Here is a 25,617-nt window from a genome sequence, read left to right on the forward strand (position 1 = left end):
CAGCCTCAGAAATCAACCTGCCTTGCTCTCCCAAATGTTAGAATCAAAAGGATATATCATGGCATCTGGCTGCAAGTTCTTTATAATAAAGCTTCAATACATTTGAAAAATGAATAAGCAACCCCCCCCAAAGCAACCCCCACCCCAAGTCTAGAGAGATGCAAAGTCATTCTTGCTCACGTCTTGATTTCTGAGGGGCAGAACCTCTCTTCAGCCCAAATGGTACCTGGGAGCCCAGGAGTTCACATCCACCAGGGCGTGACCACTAGAGTGAACTGTGAGGATGGTTGTGCTAGTGTCCAAAGCAGGATGACAGATATGAAAGGCACCAGTGCTCGGTGGCGCACACCTGAGACAAGACTGTGAGACTGCCTAAAAGGAGCAGGCACAGACATGAGATCTGTCCTTATCACTATAGTCCCTCAGACCTGGCAGACACTAGGGAACTCGCAGTATCAGATGTAGACAGAGACCCTGACCACCATTTCACAGAGGAAAAAGAATAGGAGTGGCTATGCCCCACCCCATTCATACATGACATCCTAACATTCATGAACTCAGAGATCCCATGACTAGGATTTAGCATCCTAAGAAGAGAAAGCAAAGGGCCCCTGTCCTTTATATCATCATATCAGGACAAGAAGAAAACAGCAGTCTAGTCTAGAAAGCAGGCAGTCTCACCAAACACTTAACACTGGGCACTTTGATATCAGACCACCCAGCTACCAGACTGTGCCAAAATAAATGCTTGTTGCTTAAGGAGTCTCTGGTTTATCGTTCATCTGTGGGGCTGAGGTTTGAACAAGACATCACACATGCTGGGCTCTAGCTCAGTCTTGCTATTACAGCAATCCAGACTAAGACACAGTGCTCATTAAATTCTGTATTTGCATAACACTTACATTTTCCAGTTATAAAAAACAGATCCTACAATTAGCCTAAAGTACTAACTATTGTTCAGTTCCCAAACAAGCATTCTGCTTTCACTCCAAGCATCCTCCCCAGGGCACAATTAGGTGTGGCTGTCTTCCTCTTACTGGAAGCATTCTGGAAAATGCTCATTCCAAATACAGTCATAGAAAATCAATATTTAGAGGAGTTAAATCAATTCATAAAAGTCCTTATTCAAATATTTATTTAAAAAAAAATCTATTTGAGTCCTAACTTTTTCAAACTTTTAGAAAGACAGCCTCATGCCGGGCAGTGGTGGCACACGCCTTTAATCCCAGCACTCGGGAGGCAGAGGCAGGCCGATCTGAGTTTGAGGCCAGCCTGGTCTACAGAGTGAGTTCCAGGACAGCCAGGGCTACACAGAGAAACCCTGTCTCGAAAAACCAAAAAAGAAAAGTAGGAGGAATAGCCAGAGTGAGCACTTGCAGTTGTCTACAGACATGTCTACAGCATGTCCCAGAAAATGCCTGAGAGAACCAGAGGGCAAAGAAGGGATTGGGGGCTGGGAGAGGGTTGATGTGAAAAACTAGACTGGGAAAGAAAAGAACAAGGGCTTGTGTGAGACTACCTGCATAAGGTTGAAGGACAAACAAGTCTATCCCAGCAGTTAAGGCCCAGACTCCCAGCACTCTGCCTGGGTTGTAGTCCTGGCAAGATGTAGCTAGTTATCAGCCCTCTGGAATAGCTCTCATCTGCAGGAAGGAGGCAATAATATGCTCAGGCTATCGGGTGAAATAAATGAGCAAATTAACTATTGTACTTAGAACAGTGTCAGTTACACACTTCTTTTTTCTAGTGTTTGGGGGATATTCTGAATTTCTAGAACTGACATTAATTAATACTTCATTGACAGGGGTGTTCTTGAACTACTTTGTGAAGAGGCAAGAAAGCAAATAAAACAGGAAACTGGGAGGAAAGAAAATACAGAGTCCAACTCTCAAGGACCTAAAGGATAATCTAAAAGCCAGTCTGAAATGGATACATTCCTGCCTGGATTTAACTCATCAGTAAATTCTCAGAACTAAGAATGTAAAGTCTGCTAATTTGCTGTAGGGAACAACTTGAACCTGCACACACCATCCAAGGTCACATTCTTTCAAGGGGGCATAGACAAGCACATTCACTCATTTACAGCCTTATTTCATCATTTGAATGTTCCTTTATCTTTGCTGTCAAAAGCACGCTTAGATCCATTGCGCTGATCAGCGAGAAGAGAAAGCCACTCATCTACTATCTTCTCCCCCAAACTGTACTGAGATGAAGATTCTGAAATGCTCCCACGGCAAAGAAAGAGATGGGAAGAATGAAGCGTTGTTATCCTAGACGTGAAAAGGGTTCTGATGGGACGAGTAGAGGAAAGCCGGAGGGCAGAATGACATTCCACACCAGGGTGGAGGCATCCTTCTTCCCTCCCTTGGATAAAAACTCTCTAAGAGTGGCTAGGTAACAAGAAAAAGAAATGAGTATTTTAAAAGGTGGGTGTTGTGCCACAGAAAACACGCCTGGCTTTTAGCCTGGAGGTTTTTAAAAAAATGTTTAGATTTAAAAATATCCAACATCAAGCCCCACTGAGGAGGTACCCACTTCTGCTCCTAGCACTGGGAGGTGAAGGCAGGAGGGTGGCGAGTTTGAGTCCAGCCTACGCTATGAAGATACACAACTTTAAAACACTAAGAGTTGGGGATGTAGCTCAGTGGTATAGTGCTTGCCTAGTTCCTATACGATTTGGGGGTTGATCCAGAACAGGCAAAAATAGAGACAGTGTAGTGAGAATTCTGAACTTTTGGTTTCTTTATGAAAAACACAGAAATAGGCTGGAGAGATGGCTCAGAAGTTAAGAGCACTGACTGCTCTTCCAGAGGACCCCAGTCCAATTCCCAGCCATGGTGACAAACATGTCACATGGTCACAAACATCTATAATGGGATCTGATGCCCTCTTTTGGTATATCTGAAGATAGCTACAGTGTACTCATTAAAATATATATATATATATATATATATATATATATATATATATATGGCTAGTTAGCTCAGTTGGTTAGAGCATGGTGCTAATAACCCCAAGATAGCAGGTTCGATCCCCATACAGGCCACATATGTCATCTATTTGGGCTGGAGAGATGGCTCAGCAGTTAAGAGCACTGTCTGCTCTTCTGGAGGTCCTGATTCCCCAGCAAACCACATGGTGGCTCACAACCACCTGTAATGGGATCCGATGCCCTCTTCTGGTATGTCTGAAGACAGCTACAGTGTACTCATATAAATACAATAAATAAATAAATCTTAAAAAAAAGAAATATAATGTTTTCATATTAATCCTGGGTACCAGGATATGGGGCTGCTTCTGATTGTTCAAAGCAGCTGACTAAGCTTTGTCTCATGCCCTATCAGGGGCATAATTTTGCCAACTGCAGATAGTTTCTGCGATTGTGTGATGTTTGGAATTCTGGGAACTTTTCAGAGGGTGTATAAATGCTAGGACCCCTTCATTTTATTCATACATAGACTCACAGGGGCTAAACACTCCACAATTAATTTAAACATCCCGTTAAGAGATTTTGGTAGTTTTTCATTTGGGACCTTCACAAGTAAAAATGTTATTCATACATTGATTCTACATCTCAACTATATGCAGGGGTTTCTCTGCAAGTATAGACAGGGCTTGAATTGCTAGGATATTCATAGTATAAACCTTTTTCTTAGACAGGGTCCTATTATATCACTCAGGATGGCCTGTTACTTAATAATTCTCCTGCCTCAGTCTCGTGTGTGCTGTACCATTATCCCATCCTCTAACTTCAGTTTTTCTTTTCTGAGTCAGGTTCCAAATATGTAGCCTCTGTGGCATGGAACTTGCTACATAGACCAGGCTGGCCTCCAAGTCTCAGTGACCTGCCTGTCTCCAACTCCCAAATGCTGGCATCACATCTGGACTCAGGTAGAGTAACTTCACACATCTTGATTTACTTCTGGCTGTTCTCAGTTCTTTGATCTTTCATATAAATTTTTAGAATTACTTTATCCAAATATTATCCCAAATTCTGTTGAAGGTTTCATTGGAATTGTATTAAATTTACAAATCAATAGGAAAAGCTGTGTCTTGAGTTTTGTATTGGTCTAGGCATGAATGTAGTACTTTTTTCTCTCAGTCATCCAGATCTACTTTGGCTTTCTCCATAGTCTTATATCTTTCTTTGCTATATATACATACAAATCTTTCTAGTAACCTCCTATTTTACTGTCTTACTATAATTGGTATTTTAATGACTTTTTTGTTTATTAATGTAGACAAATGCAACTATTTATAGAATGCATATTCTATGAATGTACTATTTTTATATTGATAATTCTAACACAATGGGGCTCCTGATTTTTCTTTTAGTATCTCAGTACCTTTTGTTTCTTCTTGTCTCATAGAAGGCCTGGGATTTCCAGCATAGTTTGAATAGGTCTTTGATAGCAGGTACTAACTAGTTCTTGTCTCTGCCTTTTAAAAATAAATGTATCTTTAAAGTTTACTGTTGCTATAATGTTTCCTATAGATATCCTTATCAGCTAACAAAGACTTTCCAGCAACATTTCTGTGTTTGTGTGTGTTATGTACCCTTATCAGCTAACATAGGTTATTCTAGCAATAGTTTTAGAGTGTGTGTGTGTGTGTGTGTGTTATGTATATACATGTATCTATGCAAGTATTGGTGCCTGTGTATGTATATGGAGAGGCCAGAGGTTAACATCAGATGTCTTCCACAATTGTTCTCAATTTTGTTTTTGTTTTTTGTTGGTTTGGGGTTTGTTCGTTTGTTTGTTTGTTTGGCTTTTGTTTTTGTTTGAAACAGAGTTTCTCTGTGTATCCCTGGCTATCCTGGAACTCACTCTGTAGACCAGGCTGGTTTTGAACTCACAGAGATATACCTGCCTCTGCCTCCCCAGTGCTGGGATGAAAGGTGTGCACCACCACTACCTAGCTCCACTTTGTTTTTAAGGGAATTTCTCAGTACCAGCTCTCAGAATCCATCTAACTCGACCTCCATGCCAGCTTTTACCCAGTTCCTCATGCTTGCATAGCAAGCACCTTTCCATTCAGCCATTTCCCTGGCCCTCCAGCATCACCTTTCCTCCCCCCTCCCCCCACTGCCTCCAATGCCAAGGACTGAACCTAGAACCTCTTGCTCCTTAGACAAGCACTCTTATCATTGATCTGCATCCCCAGCAAGGAGTGCATTTCCTACTAGTAGTTTACAAAATAATTTGTTATAATTAGAAGCTGAATGAAAATGAAGGTTCTTTCTGTATCAATTGCTGTGAAAGTATTTCATTTCTAATCTGTGAAGACAGAAAACTCTACAGATTTTCTGATGCTGACAAGACCTTGTTTTTCTAGAATAAGACCTAAAAGTCGAGACTTTCAATGGGAAAATCAGCAGTGAATTAACATAAAAATAACAGCTATCCACCACACATTGTGTGGTGCTAATCTTACTTGTTTACCCCAAACCTTGTCTCCTTCTCAGTGTCCTCCCTCATTCAGCATCGGAGCTCTAGGAGCATTCATTATTGATAAGCTCATTTGATACTTTATGCGTGCTTGCTATTCTATACACAATCTACCTACCAACTCAAATATATGCCCTTTAAAGAGCAGCCACTATAATAAATTCTTGCTTAAAGTACTTAAACTATCCTTAGGGAAATGTGGAAATTAGTGGATAAGTATAACAGTGTTGTATCCTTAGAAGAGAAACTCTTGAGCAGGTGAGTTTCCTAGAGGGCTCTCCCCACCCCAACCCCCAAACTCAGAGTGGAAGAGGAGAAAGTAAGAAGGTAAGAGAGTTAGAGGAGGAGGAGGAGGAGGAAGAGGAGGAAGAGAGAGAGATCCATGCAAGTCAGGCTGTCCCCAAACTCCACTTCCTGGGTGCAGAGTTTACATGAACCACCATAGCTTATGTGATACTGGGAATCACATGTATAAAAGGCCAGCACTCCAACTGAGCTATGCCCCGAGCTCCAGTTTTAATATCTCAAACTCAGTGAAACTTTGAAATCAGTCTAAATTGTCTTTATGTACTTCCCTGGCTTGTCAGTCAAGCACCCTAACCATGCTTTACCCATCTCTTGATACTGTGGGGAACTTAAGTTTTTCTTGTTGAGGATGGTCTGCCATTAAGCATATCAGTTGTGGAACTGTGCCACAGATACAACTGTGGTGAGCAGAACCTCAACTGGGAAGGGCATTTTCCCCTCCTAGTTAATTTTTAGCAGCAAATTACACTTTTCCTCTTCTGCTGTCTTGCTCTAGAATAAAAAATACAGTTCCATAGTACTGGTAATGTTTTAGCAATGAGACTATACAAAGTTACAATTTTTCCAGATTGCAGCTCTCTGGCTAGTTTTTCTACTACACTGTAACTTTTTCTTTGTAACTACTCTGCACTGACCAGCCGCATCACCTCCTCTAATCTCTAGAAGGGACGTGAGAGTGGCTAAAAAAGCAGACCTCTGGAGCCAAGCTACCTGGATTCGAACCTCACTTGGGCATTTAAGAGCTGAAATTCCTAACAACAGGTTAACTGATCTAACGGTCCATTTCTTCATCTGCCTTCTGAGAACATCCACACACCTCACCTCAGGGGTGGGCAAGAATTAAATGAGTTAGCACTGATAAAGTGCTTAGAACACAGCCTACCTCTAGTACTAAATAGATGGGTAAAGCAAAATCAATTTCAAGCCCATCACTCCCATCTCTCTCCACTCCTTGACACTTATGGGGTGTGGTTATTATGGTAATGAGGAGTTTGGGGAGGTCTCCAGGGTGGAAAGAGGTGTAAGCACTATTTCAGAAATGGCAGCACTCTTTCCATGTATGCATGCATCCATTACTCAGGAAGAGGGAAAGCTGCAGAGTACCAGGTCTAGTCACCACTGCTCCATTAATCCAGGATGACGGAAGGAAAATGGGGATATTTACTTAATTAGCATTAGATAGAAGAATTTAGGGAGCATATATAACTACAATTTTCAAATATTCTTGGGACTGGGCTAAAACAGGCAGTATTTAAAAGTCTATGGAATAGTGACAACCTCCCTTCCATTAAACGTGCTTATGGAAGGCACAGGTGGCCAGGAGTTGAGGTTGTTGTAAGAAATCATCTTTTAATTTGGAGTTGGATAAGATAATTTGAGAATCTTTCTACGTTTAAAATCTTGGTAATTCTGGCATGAGTCACCAAGGTGTTACAAGCTTAGTATGAGTCACACATCGCCAACGCACAGCCAAAGACGAAATTCCTCACTTGGTGTTTGGCACAGTACCATAGCTGTAGATGAGGAATTCTAGCCCTCGGGTTATGTATACCTCAGCTCAGAGAAACAAAACTTTTTTTTTTTAACTAAGCACATCATTTAGCTGATTCTAGACTTCTTTTATAGCCCACAAATATAATAATGCATTAATCCCAACTGAGACCTGGCAAAAGGTGTGTATCAATCAGGATTAAGCCACAAGCACTCCTTCCTGGCACTCTGCAGAGTTCTAGCAGATAGAGGCGGTGGGCAAGCAAATGACAGGGAGAGACAGGACAGGTGGCCGCAGTGGGTGGGTGTTGGGCGAGCCCACACATGACCAAGGGAACAGGACAAAGGCCTTGGAGAACACGCTGAAGTAGGAGGCAAACTGGAATGCCTTAGTCTGCACCCAGCGCCTGGGTCTGGCCTGGGGTGCGGACAGCGACAGCGGTGGCCGACTGCGCAGTGGCCGCCAGCTCGGCTCTGGAAGCCAGGGGACCCCATAGGGGTCCTACTGACCCGCGGCTGGGCCTCACCCGGAGCCACAGGGCCAGGCGGGTCAGGCTGCCTAGGCCGAGCAACGCACCTGCTGGGCTCCAGCGCCACACAGAGAGCCCGGGAGTAGTCGCCCGGCTCTGGGCCCCCACGCGAGTCTCGCTGTGCGGCCGCCGTGCTCGCGGAATGCGGGACAACGGCGCCTCCCGCCCCGCCATGCCTGACGGAGGTAAGAGCGCCCGCCGCCATCGCGGGCAGCGCACACGGGGACCAGGGGCCGCGGTACCTGGGAAACCAGAGGCAGAAGAGTCTGTTCTACCGAGCGCGTTCTGATCTCCAGTCCCGAATCGAAGGCGAAGCCAGACGCGTTGGAGGAGTGGACAGCTCCCGCACCGCCACCGCCGGGGACTGGAGAAGCGGCCATGGCCCTCCACGGATAGTACTGCGCGCTATCCGCACCTCTGCCCGCCCGCCAACCAGCCTCCGGGTTGCCCGCCGCCTCGCCGCACCGAGGCCCCACCCCTACCCTTGTGCCACTACTTCGGCCCCGCCTCCATGCGACCCTGGGCCCGGTAGCCCCGCCCCCAGGCCTGTATCACCGCCCTGGCCCCGCCTTCGAGGCCACCCCACTCTAGCTAATTCAGGCGGGCTCCCTAGCCAAGCCCCCTCCACGCCCCGCCCACTGACCCCTAGTCTGGCGCGTAGCAGTCCAGGGCTCATCAGCTCCGCCTCTAGGGTGGCTACGCCCCACAACCTCCGCCCTAATACCTGGGCGGCCCCACCCATTCACTGCCATTGTCCCACCCCGCGGGCCCGCCCGCCCCTTGGCCGCCCCTGTGCCGCTTTCCTCAAGGGTGTGTTCCAAAACATAGTTTTATCTACAGCAGGAGAATCAAGACACCTGAGAGCCTCCACATGTTCAAGTGGCCTCTTACCAGAAGACAACTGTCCCCAACAAAACTTCCCACCGAATCTATTGCCTCAAAGTCAATTCTGAATTCCCGTAAATATTTCTACATGTTTTGATAGTGTTGAACCTCTGCCCTGAGACTAAGACGAGACATCAGTGACACTTGTAACCATCTTTCTTTCAATGGCTTCCGAGGAAAGTCAGTCCCGTCTCGTCTCCACTTCTATTTTCTGATTATCTCTCTTAAAGAATTGAAGCATTTGATAATATATTCACATAACTATTTTGATATTCAACAAGAAGGCAGTGTATCTTGCAGTTATCTTTAGAACTCATCTTCAAGAGAATTAAAAACAAAAGTTTGGGCTCTGCTAAATATTATCTTTAAAAAAAACTCTTAGTAATTATTTTTAATATTAGCCAAGAACAAGCAGCACGTTAACTGCTCCTTGAATGAAAAGATGTGTTTCACTGAAGTCACTTAAGGCTAAGAATCCATTCTCTCAGCCCAACCGTGAGCTCCCACATAATCCCTGTGGCGAGAAGGGGTGCCAAAACTCCTTTTCCTCCAGTTTCCAGGAACCAAGCCAAGGAAGGCGTTCAGAAGCCTGTATCTTAGGAAAGATTCTAGACTGACCTTAGGAAGGATCCAGCAACTGACTAAGCAGCACAAGAAAGCATTTTTGAAGGACCATAGCTGCTAATGAGCACGTGTGGGGCAAAAGGAAATCTGAGACAGCCTTTCTCCATCAAGTTAGACTGATGGGCTCAACTTGTAGTGTTGGAAGGGAAGCTGCAGGACTCAGCTTCACATGCCACCGAGCACAGGTATCTCTGCTAATGGAGATGGTAAAGCTTAGGCTTTTCTTTACAAAAGCGCTCCTGAATTCAACTTGTCCTCCCATTCTTTTCTCTTGTAAACTGTGTCTACATGTGGGCATGTGCCTGTGTGGGCAGTGTCTGAAGGACAGAGGCATCAGATCCCCTGGAGTTGAATTAAGGAGTTATCATAGGAGTTAGGAATTGAACGAACGTGGGTCCTTTGGAAGGACAGTATGCATTCTGAACTGCAGAGCCATTTTTCCAGGTTCCTTGTCTCCCAACAAAACTCCCGCCTCACACCTCATCTACAAGGCTGCCTCCCACCAATCCACTGAGGACTTCTGCTTCAGCTATGGCCCCTCTGGTCTCTTTATGGTGTAAACACTTACTCCTCAGACAGCTTCCCTCATGTAAGATGACCCAATTTCATAAAAATACTGGCATCAAAGGTAGGATACGCAAGGAAAGTCAGGATAGAGTTCAGATTCCTCAAGAAGAGGCTGAGTTTATCAACTGTTTCATCCAACATTTGTAACTTTATTTCAAAATATAAATACTTTACATTTTACAAAGATGTTACATCAGTAGGTTGTGAGAACAAATTAAAGCTAAGAAACGGCATTTGTGTAATAAAGAATATTTATTGTTTCATCTGAACATTATTTTTCCTTTCAAACCATCTCCTTCACCTGAGAATGCAGAGGTGATATATTTTCAGAGTTAAATAATTAGAACGGTATGTTCAGTCTTAGTTTCACAATCAAACAGTATATAGAGTACAATCCAAGTCCCTGAACAAGTGGCACTACAGGGACAAAATGTAGAAGAGTTACACTTCTGGGTCACTCCAATACAAAAGAATTGGTTTTCACAATAAGCAAAAACAGTGTGAAGATCTGTTTTCATACCTTTTGTTGTATACATAAAGCTAGAAGGAAAGACCAGTATAAAGAACTTTGGACTTGGAGTCAGAGACTCTGTAACCAAATTCTGGCTCTATCCTTTTATGATGTAAACTTCGGAGAGAGGAGGGCAGGAGAGGGGAAAAAGAGAAGGGTTCAGCAACAAACTTTTCAGGGCTTCTAGGACTTTGTACAATTACTGTAATACTGTCTGGCTCACAGGGTTGTCCCCAAAGGTGCCTGAAGATTATAAAGTGCCATACAAAAGCATTGCTAAGATGCAGTATCAACATCACCAATACATTTGCATTAACTAATTCTTGGGTAACTTGCAAAATCAAACACAAATACTGACTTTGTGTGCCACAGGTGGGACAGAAACTCCCTCTTGCAAGGCCAGCTCTGGGCAGCTAATACACTGCTGGGACTTGTTACCAATGCCCATCGCACCACAGGAACAAATTCACTGCCAGTATTTTCACTGGAAATCGTCTTTTAAAAGACCGTAAACTTAACCAAAAACTGGTTGAGATGCTCAGAGAAACAGGGGAATGGATAGGAGAACAATATCAAGTGCAACAGTGTGTCCCCTCCTAAAATCAAAATGTGTCATGGCATAATACAAACTTATAGATACCCCAGGGGAAGGAAATAACTTAGCATTCCTCAATTTTAATTGGCCATGGAATCTCCCCTCCCATGGCAGCTTGTCTCTTACAACTCTATTAACTCTGCAAACAACTGCTATAGGGAACTTTCCACTTTTCTTTTTTTTTTTATTTATGACAAAAGTGGCTGAGCTATGAGGAAGACAGAGAAGCAGCAGCAGGCAGGCTGAGGGAGAGGATTTATACTCCACTCTGAATTCTGTTGCTAACTGGCTGTTGCATAAGCTACTTTACCCACACATTTGTTCCTTCTCTAAAATAATCTGATTAAAACAGCCCATTCAAGCACCAAGCTTTTGTGACGCTGGTGAGAAGACTCTTTACCACAATTCTCCAAGTGTTTGTAAGCTATCGAGAAGGCTGTCTAATAGGTTCAGATCTTAGTTTTTCCCACACCTTAGTGAGTAAACACATTTAATAGCATAATGAGCCAAGACTAGAAACTGATAAAATAAATAAATAAATAGAAAATAAATACTAGTTACTCTGTGCAGGAACAAAAATTTGGGAGTATGTTGCCATAAGCAATTTTCACTGTGAAAAGGGCAAAGTCCCACTATAATACTGGTGGAAAGACTGTGGGAGACCCTCAGAAGATACTGAAGGTTAGGACTGAAGTATGGGAAGTATTTTCCCATAGACCAGGTTAAAACCTCAGGATACCACCTGAACAAATGTACTACTATAAATCCTATTGGCCTGAAGTTCCCAGCACTTCTTGCCATACTTCGTACACAGTCACCTAACAAAGTGGGAAGTGGGGAGATGCAAAAGTCCTGAGAGAGCATGGTGAGTTCATATTAAGGCCAAGGTTAGTTAGAAGACCTTCCTGCAAGTGCTTTGCTGCCTGTACACTGGTAGAGAAAGCTGTCATGCCCAAAGCCACAGAGTTTGGACACGGGGCATCTACAAAACACATCTCAGTCACCACTTTTCAACCGAGGCTCATCTGAGAGACCAAGAAAACAGCTGGTTCTCAGGGAAGACGGGTCAGGACTCACAGTTTTAATATCTAATCCTGGCAGCCAAAGAGGCTGGCACATCATTTCTAAAAATAAGGCTGTGAGTGGGACAGTGGTGGCACACACCTTTAATCCCAGCACTTGGGAAGCAGAGGCAGGAGAATCTCTGAGTCTGGCCAGTCTGGTCTACAGAGTGTGTTCCAGGACAGCCAGGGCTACGTAGAGAAACCCTGTCTTGAAAATCAAAAAACAAAACAAAACAAAAAAAAAAAACAAAGCAAGCAAACAAACAAAAAAGAGTGTGAAATTTAGGCAGGGTGTACAGAACATGGAATTTATACTTCCAGGTCTGCACCTCGTTCTTGTAGTAAAAACAATAGTAAATGGGTGTGCACAGCTTTTTAGTTCCCCTTGTAACCATTCAGTTAAAGCTGACAGTAAATGGCAACTTGAAACTAACCCTTAATATATGTATACAATCCAAGATGCTATGCAAGATTTCTGTTCTCAGTTTTACTAAAGCTACTTTTGCTCCATGGGGGCATTCTCCTGAGCTATGAGGTCCTGTTTACACACACACACACACACACACACACGCACAAGCAGACATGCCTAAACATGCACATGTATAAAGTAACCAAAAAGACTGCCTACAAGTGGTGCCCAGACAAGGAGTTAGGCAGAATGGAAACTTGGTTCAAGTTTCTAATGCCATAAAGGAGTCCAGGAGGCTATGAAGGAATGAATGGGTATTCAGTTTCAGGACATCAACCAATGTCAGGAGCCATAATGGGACAAGCTAATAACTAGCAGGTGATCATCCTGAAGTGGCCTGCTTCGGACTATTATATAATCTGAGACAGGTGCGCCCTTATTAAGCAAAGCTGTAAGGGATTCATTTTAGGAAAGATTCCTGCTATTAATATGTTTTTCCTGTTATTAACATATATAATAACCACTAAGTAATAGTACAGAGCAGATCTCTACAGATCCATGAAGATGTACTGTCTTGTAGTAATGCTACATAGACAAATTGATGACTTGTCTTTTTTTTTTTTTTTCTTGAAGGGGGTGGTTTTGAGACAGGGTTTCTCTGTATAGCTCTGGCTGTGCTGGAACTCATTCTGTAGACCAGGCTGGCCTCGAACTCAGAGATCCACCTGCCTCTGCCTCCCAAGTGTTGGGATTAAAGGCATGTGCCACCACTGCCTAGCTTTGACAGTCTTAATGATGATCCTATAAGAATTCTTAAATTTATATCAGTGATTATTAAATTCTTTTATAGTGGGACTGATATTAGTTCCTTTTCTAATAGTCAAAACTGCAATGAGAACTCCACCAGTCTCCCAAGTGTCACCAGTTAATTGCTCTTAGATGTAACCAGATTTTCTCCTACCTAGAGCACATTCTAAGAGGTTGTAAGACAATTAACTAAAGGTCATCAAAAGGCAACTAATGATTTATTATAAGTGCTAGGACAGAAGATAAAATATAGACTGGGTTTATCTACACAAAAGTTCACTAATAACTTAGTTATGGTTTTAAATCTTCAGTGAACCTGTGGAGCTGAGACATGTGATGGGTATTTAACCAAATAATTACTCATAATGGATATGTATGTAAACATTCTCTGTTGTAAACTTCTATTTCAATTTATGTTTTTTGTGTGAACTTGTGATGAACTTTGTGACATGTGATCATGTATTCTGAAAGATGTCTAAGTAAAGAGATGAGAAGGAGAGAGAGAATTTTCCCTTTCCCTGCTTAGGATCTCTCTGCTTTTCCCCTTAGATAGCTTTCATAGGAAACTTTTTACAACTTAGTAATAAAGGCTACAGTCATTTTCTAAGTGTCCCTTTTCCTTCCTGTGACCTTCTGATTAGCAGGCTGAAAGTTAAGAGCCCAGCAGTTCCTGCTGAGATAATACAAAGGCTATTTACTTAATCCTTAGCTGTTTTTAGGAAGAGGTGATAAGTGCCAGAAACTGCAGTTTCTGGACTGAGAGAGGATCACCTAAGGCAGGCCAGGTAGCAAGAATCTCACAAGAAAAAGTCTTACCCTCTGCCCATGCTCTTCCCCCTCTGCTGCCTCAAGAAAGACAAGAAATAAGAGCCTCCCGCTTCACTCCCCACCCCCGGAAAACCAAGAAGTTTATTGTGGCTTCTGCCACTGGCCTATCTCCTGCTTTGTTCTCAGAGAAAATTTTCTATTTCTTCTTGTTGTTCCTATATTCTGTCTCAAAAAAAGCTGGAAGAATGGCTGAGCAATTGGAAAAGCTGCAAGTAGACATAGAGGAACTGGAGAAACAAACAAACAAAAAATGGATGAAATGGGAAAACCAGGGCCCCTCTACTTTATTTTGAAAGGGTTGCAGAATTGGCTGTGCTGGAAGCTCTTGAAAAGTGCCTAAAAGGGGAGAACAAAAGGGCTCAGAAGCAGTGACTGAGAGCAGGAGCTTCCAGTAGGATGAATAAAGGACAGAAGGCCAATCAAGCCCAGTACTGCCCACTTTCAGTTTCAAGTCCCCACAGCCAGAGGGTGGGGAGGCATGCAGTAAAAGCTGAAACAGCCTGTTAGGAAAGAAAGGGTTAATCTCAAGCCAGCTGTGTGGTCAGAGAGACCTTGGGTTACAAAATCACCATCAAGTTTTCCCAGTGATTGTAAAGCACATGCCTGTTAATGGTGCTGGTCATGATCATAACGGCATCCTATCTATAGAAATGATAGATCTGAGGCATTTCTAAAAGTCTGTGATTTCCTCTGGAATGCATTCCCCCTATGTAAAAGACAGATTAAGTAACCATGCTATGCAAGATAGAATTATTCCCCAGGATTTGAAGGGATTGATGCTATGCTGGAGGCTGGTCAGCAGTTACACTGGTTAACATGGTAGAGGGAGAAAGTCTGGAATATTGAACAATGAAATAGAGAATGGGAATTGAATAAAGATCAAGTGCTTGGTGAAGGGTGGTATTCTGATCTACAAAATACACATTCAATTTGATGATGCCATTTTATAGAACAATGTGGCTTGGCAGCTTTGAGAGCTTGGGGACAAAGCTGAGGAGCCCAGGGAAAGATCCACATTCACTAAGATTGTATAAGCTCTGGGGAAGCCTTTACAGGTTTCTTGCAAAGATTGGTTTCAGCTGTAAACAAAGCCATTTAACACCCTGATGTCAGACAGGTGGTAGTCAAATATTTCTGCAATCCCAGATATAGCTAATGATGAAATTGTAGGGGGTGGTTGTTAGCATCCAGAACCTGCCTGCGGCAGATATGTGGGCGGGTCCACAGACCTGTCGCCAGGGCAACGGCGACCATATTCCCAGAATCCATTGGGTTCAGCTCCCACCTTTACCTGCATTACTACGTCACCACACATATAAATATATGGGTACTTTCCTCCATCTCTCTTCTCTCTCTCCTCTCTCTCTCCCTTCACGCGCCGCAGTCCTCACTCCCCCCCCCCTTCCTAATTAAACTTCCAAAAACACAGAGCTGCTTGTATCTGGTGTCTGTGGACACGCCGCTGCGAGCCAAACCTATCAGTGGTGGTGGATGTTCTTGGGAAAGGTATTGATATGTATCATCAGAAACAATCACAGACTGTGCCCATTTTCCAAACACAGGATGTTCAGGGATTGAGTTTCAGGTCTCAGATATAAAAGTACCCAGTGCTTTAATTGTGGTGAATTCAGCCATTTACAAAGAAATTGTGACTAGTGGCTAAAAACCTCAGATTTCAAAATGTCCAGTGCAGTAACTGTGAGAAATATGATACTTTCTGAGCACAATAACAAAATGCCTGGTGTGTTAACTTGGGAAATAAAGTACTTTCCACTGTTTCTGGCAGCAATAGGTTCTCCAAAAGAATACCTAGGCTTCCCAAGTTTGCAGGTGTTGTGCAAGGGCTGTAACTGGATAAATAAGGGCAAGTCCAAAAGGGACACACAAGGTAAATTCTTGCCATCAGGAAATGAAAAGGGGTGAGGGGCTACCAACTTGAGGCTCCACAGCATTTCCCTCTGCCCATCCAGGAGATTAACAAGCAGGCAATAACAACAACAACAACAAAAACCCAGCAACTAAGTATTTCTGATCTTATATTGGTACTTTAGATTTTGATCACAAATAAACCTCTTGCCCTATCCCTAAAAATTCAATGCTACAAAAAGAACCGCTGGCATTTATGGTACTTTGCCTTCAGGGACAGCAGGAGAAGTGGATTAACTTTCCAAAGATTTAATGTGCACTCAGGTATTATAGATGGGAATTTCAAAGAAAAAATTTAAATTATGGCTTATTAAAGAGAGAGAGAGAGAGAGAGAGAGAGAGAGAGAGAGAGAGAGAGAGAGAGATGAAAATTAATGCAGGGGATAAGGTTGTTAACTGCTAATGTTTCCCTATACTAAGGGCAAAGCTGAAAAGAACAGGGGGGATTTGGAAGTACTGAAAAACATGTGTTTTGGCAAACAGTGAGTGGTAAAATGATCAGAGACCAAAATTAAAACTTCAGGTAAATAGTGTTGAAATAGAAGGTTTGGTGGATACAGGAGCTGATGTGACTATCATTTCCCCAAAATCGTGGAATTCAGAATGGCCACTTCAGAACGTTCATACACAGTTTATAGGAATTGGTAGATTATCTCAAATAAAACAAAATGTACAATGCATTAAATGTGTAGGACCAGAAAGGCAAAGAGGGAAACTAAGACCTTATGTGACTGACATACCCATAAATTTATGGGGAAGGGGTCTTTTATAACTGCAATCCCAGATATAGCTCATGATGAAATTGTAGGGGGATGGTGGATGTTCTTGGGAAAGGTATTGATATGTGTCATCAGAAACAATCACAGACTGTGCCCATTTTCCAAACACAGGATGTTCCAGGGATTAAGATTCCAAATTTAAAAGAGTGGCCACTGCAAAAAATAGCAACCCTACCCTAAAATAGTTGACCGATAAGCCTGTATGGATGGAGCAGTGGCCCTTCAACTAAGGAAAAACTGCAGGCCCTTGAGCAGCTAGTATAAGAGCAGGTGGAGGCTTTACCATACTGGAGAGTCTAACAGCCCATGGAATTCACCTGTGTTTGTTATAAAAAAACAAAACCAGGAAAATAGAGGTTGTTATCAGATTTAAGAATGAGTAATACAGACATTCAATCACTGGGACATTTACAGCCAGGAATTCCTTTACCTTCTTCATTACCTAAGTCATGGCCTATGATATTAATTGATTTAAAAGATTTTTCTTTCACAATCCTTTTGCATGAGCTTGAAAGGGAAAGATTTGCTTTCTCAGTACCTACATATCATAATAGTGGTCCAATAAAGTGCTCCCAAATGGAATGTTAAATAGTCCAACTTTAGGTCAATATTTTGAGCAATAAAAGCTAAAAAATAATTTGTAGGCAAGTCCCTCAATCTATTATTTATCATTACATGGATGATCCTGACAAAGATACTTTAGAGAAAATGTTTTAAAGAAACACAAAGAAATCTTCCATGCTGGGAGTTACAGATCACTCCAGAAAAAATACAGAGAGTAGATTCAATTAACTATTTGGGTTATAAAATAAGTCAGCAAAAAATTTTACCATAAAAGGTACAGATCCGTAGAGATCAGCTGCAAACTCTTAATGATTTTCAAAACTTAATGGGAGATATTAATTGGCTATGGCCTGTTGCAGATAGCTCTGGGGCTATTTGTAATTTGATGCTAATTCCCTTCTCCAGTGAGGGGCTGTGAACAAGGAAAGAGTCAGCACTCAGGTGATTTCTGTAAACCTTCTTCACCTTAATTTGTAAAATAAAGGCCAGAGTCAGCGACTGGGCAGTGAAAGGGAACATGGACCTGAAAGTTGCTAAAAGGAGGAGGAGTGGGAAAAAGGCAGGGTGGAAGGAAAGCAGAGCAGAAGTGCAAGGCCTGAATAAACCGCAAGTTATAAGGGGTCTCATAAATGGGGAAGATGGTACTATAGTGGTAGATCTATCCAATCTAGGCGCACAGCTTGTATTCATATTAATTGTGAGTTGTGTTTTTATTACTGGGGAATATTTGGATTGGAGATTTACCACAATAATGGCCTACAACTGAATTAACTACTCAAGTAATTTGTTTCAACTGTTACAAGGAGATTCAGACTTAAAACAGTATAAGATGGTTAACAGCAAAAGTTAAAAGTTTACTCATGGTAAGATGCATATGTGGATCACACAGATCCTAAACTTGATTGGATTTTGATTTTTTTGCCTTCAACTCATTCTCCTATGTGGCTCATTATACAAATGGAAGATAGTATTATAGATGGATTTTCTTAGCACACAAAGTAAAAAGTTAAAAACCTACATACATAGAAAAGGTTTCTGATTTAATTATAAAGGGTAGAATAAGAATATATCAATTATCAGTAACAAACACAGCCAAAATTGTGGTGCCTTTTACTAATGCTGAGTTTATGTTTCTACGTGTAATCAATGAAGATTTGCAAAGAGCTTGTAGCAACTATTTAGGAGTTAAGCTTATACCAACTATTTTTGAGAAATTAACAAATATCCCAAAAGCAAGCATCTTCAGTTTATAAAAGGAACTAATTGGATTCTCCCATGTATTGTAAAGGGAACACCAATTCCTGAAGCACCTACATTCTATCCTGATGCAAGTAAGTAGAGAATGGAAGGCTATAAGTTAGACAAAATAAGCAAAGTGATCCAAAGCCCACAAAGCTCAGTTCAAAGATCAGAGTTGTGTGCAATCCTATTGCTAGATTTTTCTGACTCTCTTAATAATTACTGACTCTCAATATGCAGCAAGAGTTGTTTTGTATATAAAAACTGCTGAATTTGTTCCAGATGGTTCAAAATTAAATCTTACTTGTGCAACTACAACCGGCAATCAGAAATAGACACTATCCATTTTATATTCCTCATATTCAGTCTCATACAGGTTTAGCAGTTTAATGGGACAAAAAAAGAGGAAATTGACCATTTATCAATGGGAAATGTATTAGAAGCCTTAAAAATCATAAAAAACACCATGCTAACAATAATGGTTTAAAAAAAATTTTTTTTCTATGACTTGGCAAGAAACCAAGGAGGTAAGGCCATTCCCTACTTATTCTCTGTACCTGCATCATTACCTGCTGAGAGTAGTCCTAGGAGTGCCAAAAGAAATGAAATCTGGCAGATGGATGATGTGTTTCATTTTGCAGAATTTCGAAAACTAAAGTTTGTACACCAACCATACCACTGACTCATATTCGCTTCCACTGGGCAACTGCTTTGAGTTCTGAAAAGCTGGTTCTGTAGTTGCACATTTATAGGAAATAACAGCAGTTTGGAGGATACCTGCACAAATGAGCCCTGATAATGCCCTCTCACATGTCTTCAGCAAGATGAAGCAATTCGTTGCATGTTATAATATAAAGCATATTACAGACATACCACACAATTCTACAAGACAAGCAGTTGTAGAAAGATCCGGTTGCATTTTAAAAGAAATGCTGATAAAACAAAAAGGAAGAGCAAAGACCCTGTAAGAACAGACTAAATAGTGCTTTGTTAACTTTAAATTTTCTTACAAGAAAAATCCCAGATATGTTACGTGAATATGCTTTAGTTTTAACCCCAGGTGTGGGACATGGGGCTGCTTCGGATTGTCCATAGCAGCTGACTGTGATTCATCTCATGCTCTGGCAGGGGCATGATTCTGCCAGCTGATGATAGTCTATGTTTGGAATTCGAGGGTCTGTTGGCTGCTGCTCCCCATTCTGCTGATGGTTCCTGCTGTTGCATTTGTGTGGCTGGCTTGCTAGTTGGAGACATCCTGACAACAAAGACTGGACTTCCCTCTAGGAATCTGAGGTCCCTAATCAGAAGGAAGTAGTCTAAAGAGATCTATGCCCTCTTTCCCCTCTAACCTTCTTCCTCACTGACCTAGTGTTGGGGGTTGGAAGGGATTGGGGTGGAGAAGAGTGGCAGATAAAAGAACCCAATAAAGTAGCAAAAAAGTCTACCTAGACACACACATGAACACACACACACACACACACACACACACACAGAGAAAACAAACAAACAAACCAAGCCAGCCATATATATCCTCTCCTTCCCAGGTCAAATTCTATGCAAATTCTTCAAGGTAGGTTAGGTTAGGGACTAAAAGACTCTTACCACCTCATGTTATCTATTCTCTCTCTGTCTTAGGAAAATTCTGTAAAACCTCCTCCCTGTGACTGTCACATGCTAGGATGTTTTTGCAACTGGTAGCCTTCCTGGATTCACTGTAGCAATTGGAGTGGTTTGAGTTTCCTGATCAGGCCACTGTGGGGGACTTCTGCTTTTAAAATTTCAGGACAGACTTATACCATTGCCACTAATTTAGGAAGCTCTAAACTTAGAGCTCAGAGTTTCCCTAGAAATTCACATTAAAAATTGACAACTACCCTACCAACAACTATGAATTAGTTTAAACTTAGTTTTTTTGCAAATTTGCTTTTACATGGCACATTGGAGCAACATAATTTGTATATGTACACAAACTCACTGTGTATATTTGCTGCTTATGAGCATGTGCTAATTATAGCTATAAACTTATCACAATATAGTTTACAAACAAAAACTTGGTTTCTCTCTTCAACCATTTTAATGCAAGAATTTTAGATTTAGTATAATTTACATGATCTGGCTGGCATTTAAGGTGAAAGAAGCCATCTTAAGAGTCATCTCCCACAGACCCTGTGGTCCTTGGCATGGTGCCTAGAATTTACTCAAAACGCTCAAGAGCAAATGGCCAACTTATTAAAAAACAGAGTAAGTGATTTAGGGATCAGATCTAACACACGACAGATTTACAGGTCATAATTATGTTGAAGGATTCATGATACAACCAGGAAGCCAGCATGAGCTATACTATACACAGCAAGTCAAACGACACTGCAGTAGGTGTGGGATTTATTAATCGTGAGGTCAATCAAGTTATAAAGTTAGTACGAAGTCTTAAGAAAAATTTTAGTCTTAAGTGCTTTCAAAAAACAAATCAAAATCCCTTCTGCTGCACACTCCCTCAGAAGCACAGGAACAGCTAGAAAGGGTGCAGCACTAGGAGTGGGCTCAAGTGCCAGCCGTGCCATGAGGCAGGACAACTCTTTCACATGTAAGGAGTGAATGACCTCTGCTAACAGGACTGGGAAAACAGCCAAAGCCCTAAGAAATGCATTCTGCAGATGTAACAACAGAGGACAGGAGATAAGTTACAACACTTGGTGGCTTGCTGACACGGCCACTGTCCTGAAGCTCAGCCCCAACACTCCTCAGAGTACAAAGCTTCACACAGAGCTGATGTGAAATGCGTGTAAAGTAATATGCACAAAGGCTGTATAAAATGTAAAGCACATGCTGGTTGTGTCATATCTGAGATACATACAAAGTTATTATAGTCCAACTCAGCAAGCATTCATACAGACTCCTGTGTGCAAGGCACTGTGCTAAGTGGCAGGAAATAGGAAATTCTGCTGCAAAGCAACTAACGGATAGAGTTCCCAGTAAAGAACTGAGGGCACACATAACAAACCTGGGGACCACTGCACCTCAGAGTCTGTGCTTGTAAAGCATTTAAGAGAGGGACGTTGACAGCATGGATTCTATCACATCATTACTACTCAGAGCAGCTCAGTAGGGATCTTCATTCAGTGTGGGGTAGAAATCTGGCAACCTGGGTGAGAGGAAGGGAGGAAGAGCTGCACTCCTCCTGTGTGTGTCTCTCCTCACAGCACACCAACCCATCTTTACCTAAAGAGTATCAGACTCCCTTTTCTGCTTACTGAACCATACTCCACAGGGAAAGCCTTGTCAGTGAAGAGCTAAACTCCTACAGCAGGAGAAAAATTACACTGGATATACGTTAAATAGCAGGTAATTCAGAATCCTTAAAATAGCTTATAAATAAACACTGCAGCAGATAATCAAAGAGGGCAATTTCAAGCCTTGGTACCAGTGCACGAACTGCAGCTTTCAAGCCGTCTTAGCATGAGCCTTGAGCAGACACAGTTCTCAACTCTCAAGCTGTGTTTTAAGGTTCAAAGCAGCCTAGAGCAAGTTCCCTCTCACTTGGTGCTCTGCATGTACGGCTGGGAGGCTTCTGCTTCTTTTCTGGGTACCCCTGCCTGCCAGACACGGCGGACAGGACAGAGGCCAAAGCTCGGAGGACTCACTATCAGACTGAGACTCCCCAGAGAAGTCACTGCAGTAAAGCCATGTCAATCTACTGAAGATTTCAGATCTTCAGAGAGGTCACGAAAAGCCCTAAAAAAAAGGAAGAGAGAAAGGTTAGCTTTGCTTTGGAAAGGAGTGGGGTTAAGAACATTATGAGGAGGGAGGGCCAAACCCAGAACCAGTTAGTTAACAAACACATTGTATTCTTTCATAAACTTTAGGAGGGTAGAAGAGATTATAGTCACTATTTTTAGTATTTTTCACAAGAATGTTTCAAAATCTCTTAGTTAGCCCTCCTTCTGTATAAACAAGAGCCCAGTTTGAGGCTGAGTCCATTTTCTCTTATCTGAGACTTCCCCAGACTTACTTGAAGCACAATTGGCCATGTGACTGGATTTTGGCTAATGAGATGTTACAGAAGTATTGTGCAACTTAACTTAGGGGTAGTTTCTTGGCTCTTGGAACTTTTAACTAGCTGGAAAATAGATATGAGTAAGTCTTGCTGATCAGACTAACTGCTGATAGAGTCCTGTTAGAAAGAGGGACTCTGGTACATAGAACCCAAGTCCCACAGGGTAGAGTGCCAGTCAGATTAGATTTGGGAAGGTGTTTTCATCATCTGACTTGTCCCACAAGAGATAAGCCAAGTTGACACTGCCAAGTGCCAGCTGGGATTTGGACTGGTTAGAAAGGTCGGATGCACGTACAAGGTATCTGCCTCAGGATCATGGTGGTTAAACAGCCTTTGATATAGGTGACAAGTCTGTCATAGTGTCACCTGGTAAAGTTAAGATGCTCACAGACAGTCAAGGGGCCAGGGTCAGAGGTTACCAGTGAACATGTGCTCCAGTATCTCATACCTTAGAAAGCCACAAGTCAAGCTTGGCACAGCATTCTGATGGTAAAAGGCTAGGCTTAACACATTAGACCTGGAATGACCCTCTAGACTTCATTTTGTTTTCTTTTTTTCTTTTTGGTTTTTCGAGACAGGGTTTCTCTGTGTAGCCCTGGCTGCCCTGGAACTTACTCTGTAGACCAGGCTGGCCTCAAACTCAGAAATCCGCCTGCCTCTGCCTCCCAGGTGCTGAGATTTAAGGCGTGCACCATCACTGCCCAGCTTGGATTTCTTTTAAACAAGTAAAAACTAAACTATCTTCTTCTGGTTGTTTTGAGTTCAGCTGATATATAGGGTTTTTATTATTAGCATTACTACTATCACTTAATCAAACACATCTGAAGTAAAGTATATTTATGGACAGTTTATTGGGACCCATTGAGAGAGAGCACACAACTTTTTAACAGAATCATCCAGTAGGAATAAAAGACATTTGACTTCAGAACATAGCATTTTTCAGAAATCAAAAATTGTTGAGATTTATTTAATATGTTTGAAAGTTTTGCTTACATGAATGTATGTGCCTCATGTGTATGTCTGGTGTCTAGAAGAGAGTATTCAATCCCCTAAAACTAGGTTTTAGGTTTAGATGGTTGTAGGCAACCATATGGACCTAAACCAGCATCCTCTGCAAGAGCAATAACTAGTCTTAACTACTACTAAGCCATTTCTCCAGGTCCTCAAGAGCAATTTTCAATTTACATTTAGTCAGTGACCATATAAATACAGCCTGTTATATCACTGTTCCTTCTTATATCATTTTCTTCCAAATTGAATAAAATTAATTTTGTTTGTATAGCACAGTCAACCATCAGTTACCATAAATGCTCAACATTTTTACTAGAATTACAGCTAAAAGACAAGGGGCTAGTGTGGTAAAGTTCAGGGAGCAGTGTAAACAAACATTCATAGCACAAGGCTTTTTACTTAACAGCTTATAAGGCATCTCTAACTTTAAAAGCAATTCCAAAATCCTGCCACCACCTCCTCTACTCCATTTGTCTTGAGCATTTTCAGTTCACACAAACACACAGGAATAGAAAAAGCAGAAATAAACGGAAACCTAACCTTATAGTATAATGAACAAAGTCTTTCAAGGCTAAGAGGAACCCGGGTAAATGTTCCAAAAGAGATATGCCACTCACATATACCTACTTGTCTGGAGGCTCTCAGAGACAGCAACCAAAACCCTCCCTCCTGGCCCTCAGAATAAGAGGACTAGTAAGGCTCTACTTTCAAAAGCAGATATGGAGGGACAAGGCTTTGAAAGGGTTTTTGTATTACCTGACTAAATACCCCATGAATAAAAAATACATGCTGACAGACCTGAACAATGAAACCCAAGTTCCCTTAAATACTTGTGTTAACTTTTGAAAAAATCAAATAAATAATACAATGAAGATGTATGTCCATCTATGTGTCTATTATTTCTCAACAGTGACACCATCCCCATTTCTGAGCACTGTACTTGGCAGGGCCCCAGCCTCTATCCCCTATAGATCTAACAACGCATCTAGCCATGGCCAAATGTGAGTACATGCATGAATGGGAGCTGGGTGGCAAAAGACTTACTCTGCACCTCTGTCAGAACTACCACTACAAATATCTATTTATGTAACTATTTTCTCAGGGTGTTTTCTGAGCTTGTGTTTTCCCATTTGAAGACAGGCAAAGTTGGCCAGAAGCTTTCTCCAACAAATAGGAATTCAGGCAGTGTTCAATTTTGATAAGCCCTGGAAATGCTTTTACAACTAATAATCTATAAGCATTTTTCAACATACTATAAGATTACTTTATCCTTTTACATCATTAAAAATTTCAAAGAAATCTCTAATTTATGAATACAAAGTCTGTTGACCTGAAAGACAAAGATGTATAAAATAAGATTAACACTATGGTTAGCCTGGTGAATTCAATGCTGCCTCCTGGCCAAGAAACCCTGGATGAGCTTTCCCAGGAAAGAAAACTAGAGAGAAATAAGCTTAGAAAGCAGTTAGCCAACAGTGGCCAGACAACAGTCATCCCAAGAGAAGTGCCAGCTCAGACCCTGTGGTGAGGGTAAAGGGCAAGGACAGATGCAAGGACACTCAGGGGTTAGTGTGTGCAGGAAGATGGAGCATTAGGTAAAACAGGTCAGCTTGCAAGCCTGGAACGATATGAACACAGGGCAACTTAACATCTCTAAACTATGTCGCCTAAGCATCCTGGAAAATACTAATAGGTTCAGAACAGGAATGAACACCAGCAGAGACTGGCCTGGGACATGCCTTTTAGTACTAGAATTCTAGAGGTTGAAACAAGTGAACCTCAGCTCCAGGCCAGTTGGGGCTACAGAGAGAGACAATGTCTCAAAAACACAAAACCAAAAACCAAAAAAGATAACACATGAGATTCAGAACATAGTAAGTCTCAACAAATGTTAGAAGTGTTGTTTGTGCTTTATAACTCCAGTTCCAAGGGACCAGACATCCTCTTTGGGCCTTGTCATGGCTTGAATATGCTTGG

At 41.9% G+C, this 25,617-nt stretch overlaps 2 protein-coding genes and 1 long non-coding RNA gene across 8 annotated transcripts in view; 1 reads left to right on the forward strand and 2 right to left on the reverse strand.

The window, feature by feature from the left end:
- The window catches only part of Ctnnal1 (catenin alpha like 1), a 58,316-nt gene extending 49,782 nt beyond the window's left edge, over positions 1–8,534 (reverse strand). The window contains exon 1 of one of the 3 annotated variants that reach the window (XM_031377448.1): positions 8,421–8,534. In XM_031377448.1, coding sequence (XP_031233308.1) covers positions 8,421–8,519 — 99 coding nt within the window. In that variant the 5' untranslated portion in view covers positions 8,520–8,534. Of the gene's footprint in view, positions 1–7,824 lie in introns of all 3 variants that reach the window. The other 2 variants (XM_031377446.1, XM_031377447.1) reach the window with 2 other exon arrangements.
- On the forward strand, positions 7,684–10,122 carry LOC116096047. Its single transcript, XR_004120815.1, has 2 exons — positions 7,684–7,962; positions 8,618–10,122. It is a non-coding gene; the product is annotated as an uncharacterized LOC116096047 (long non-coding RNA).
- An 8,382-nt stretch (positions 10,123–18,504) lies between these two features.
- Positions 18,505–25,617, reverse strand: part of Tmem245 (transmembrane protein 245) — a 76,551-nt gene continuing 69,438 nt past the window's right edge. For all 4 annotated transcript variants that reach the window (XM_031377453.1, XM_031377451.1, XM_031377452.1 and 1 more), the window contains one exon: positions 18,505–22,307. In XM_031377453.1, the coding sequence (XP_031233313.1) occupies positions 22,262–22,307 (46 nt within the window). In that variant the 3' untranslated portion in view covers positions 18,505–22,261. The remainder of the gene's footprint in view (positions 22,308–25,617) is intronic.

Source organism: Mastomys coucha, unplaced genomic scaffold (assembly GCF_008632895.1).
Source record: "Mastomys coucha isolate ucsf_1 unplaced genomic scaffold, UCSF_Mcou_1 pScaffold18, whole genome shotgun sequence".
Lineage (NCBI taxonomy): Eukaryota > Metazoa > Chordata > Mammalia > Rodentia > Muridae > Mastomys > Mastomys coucha.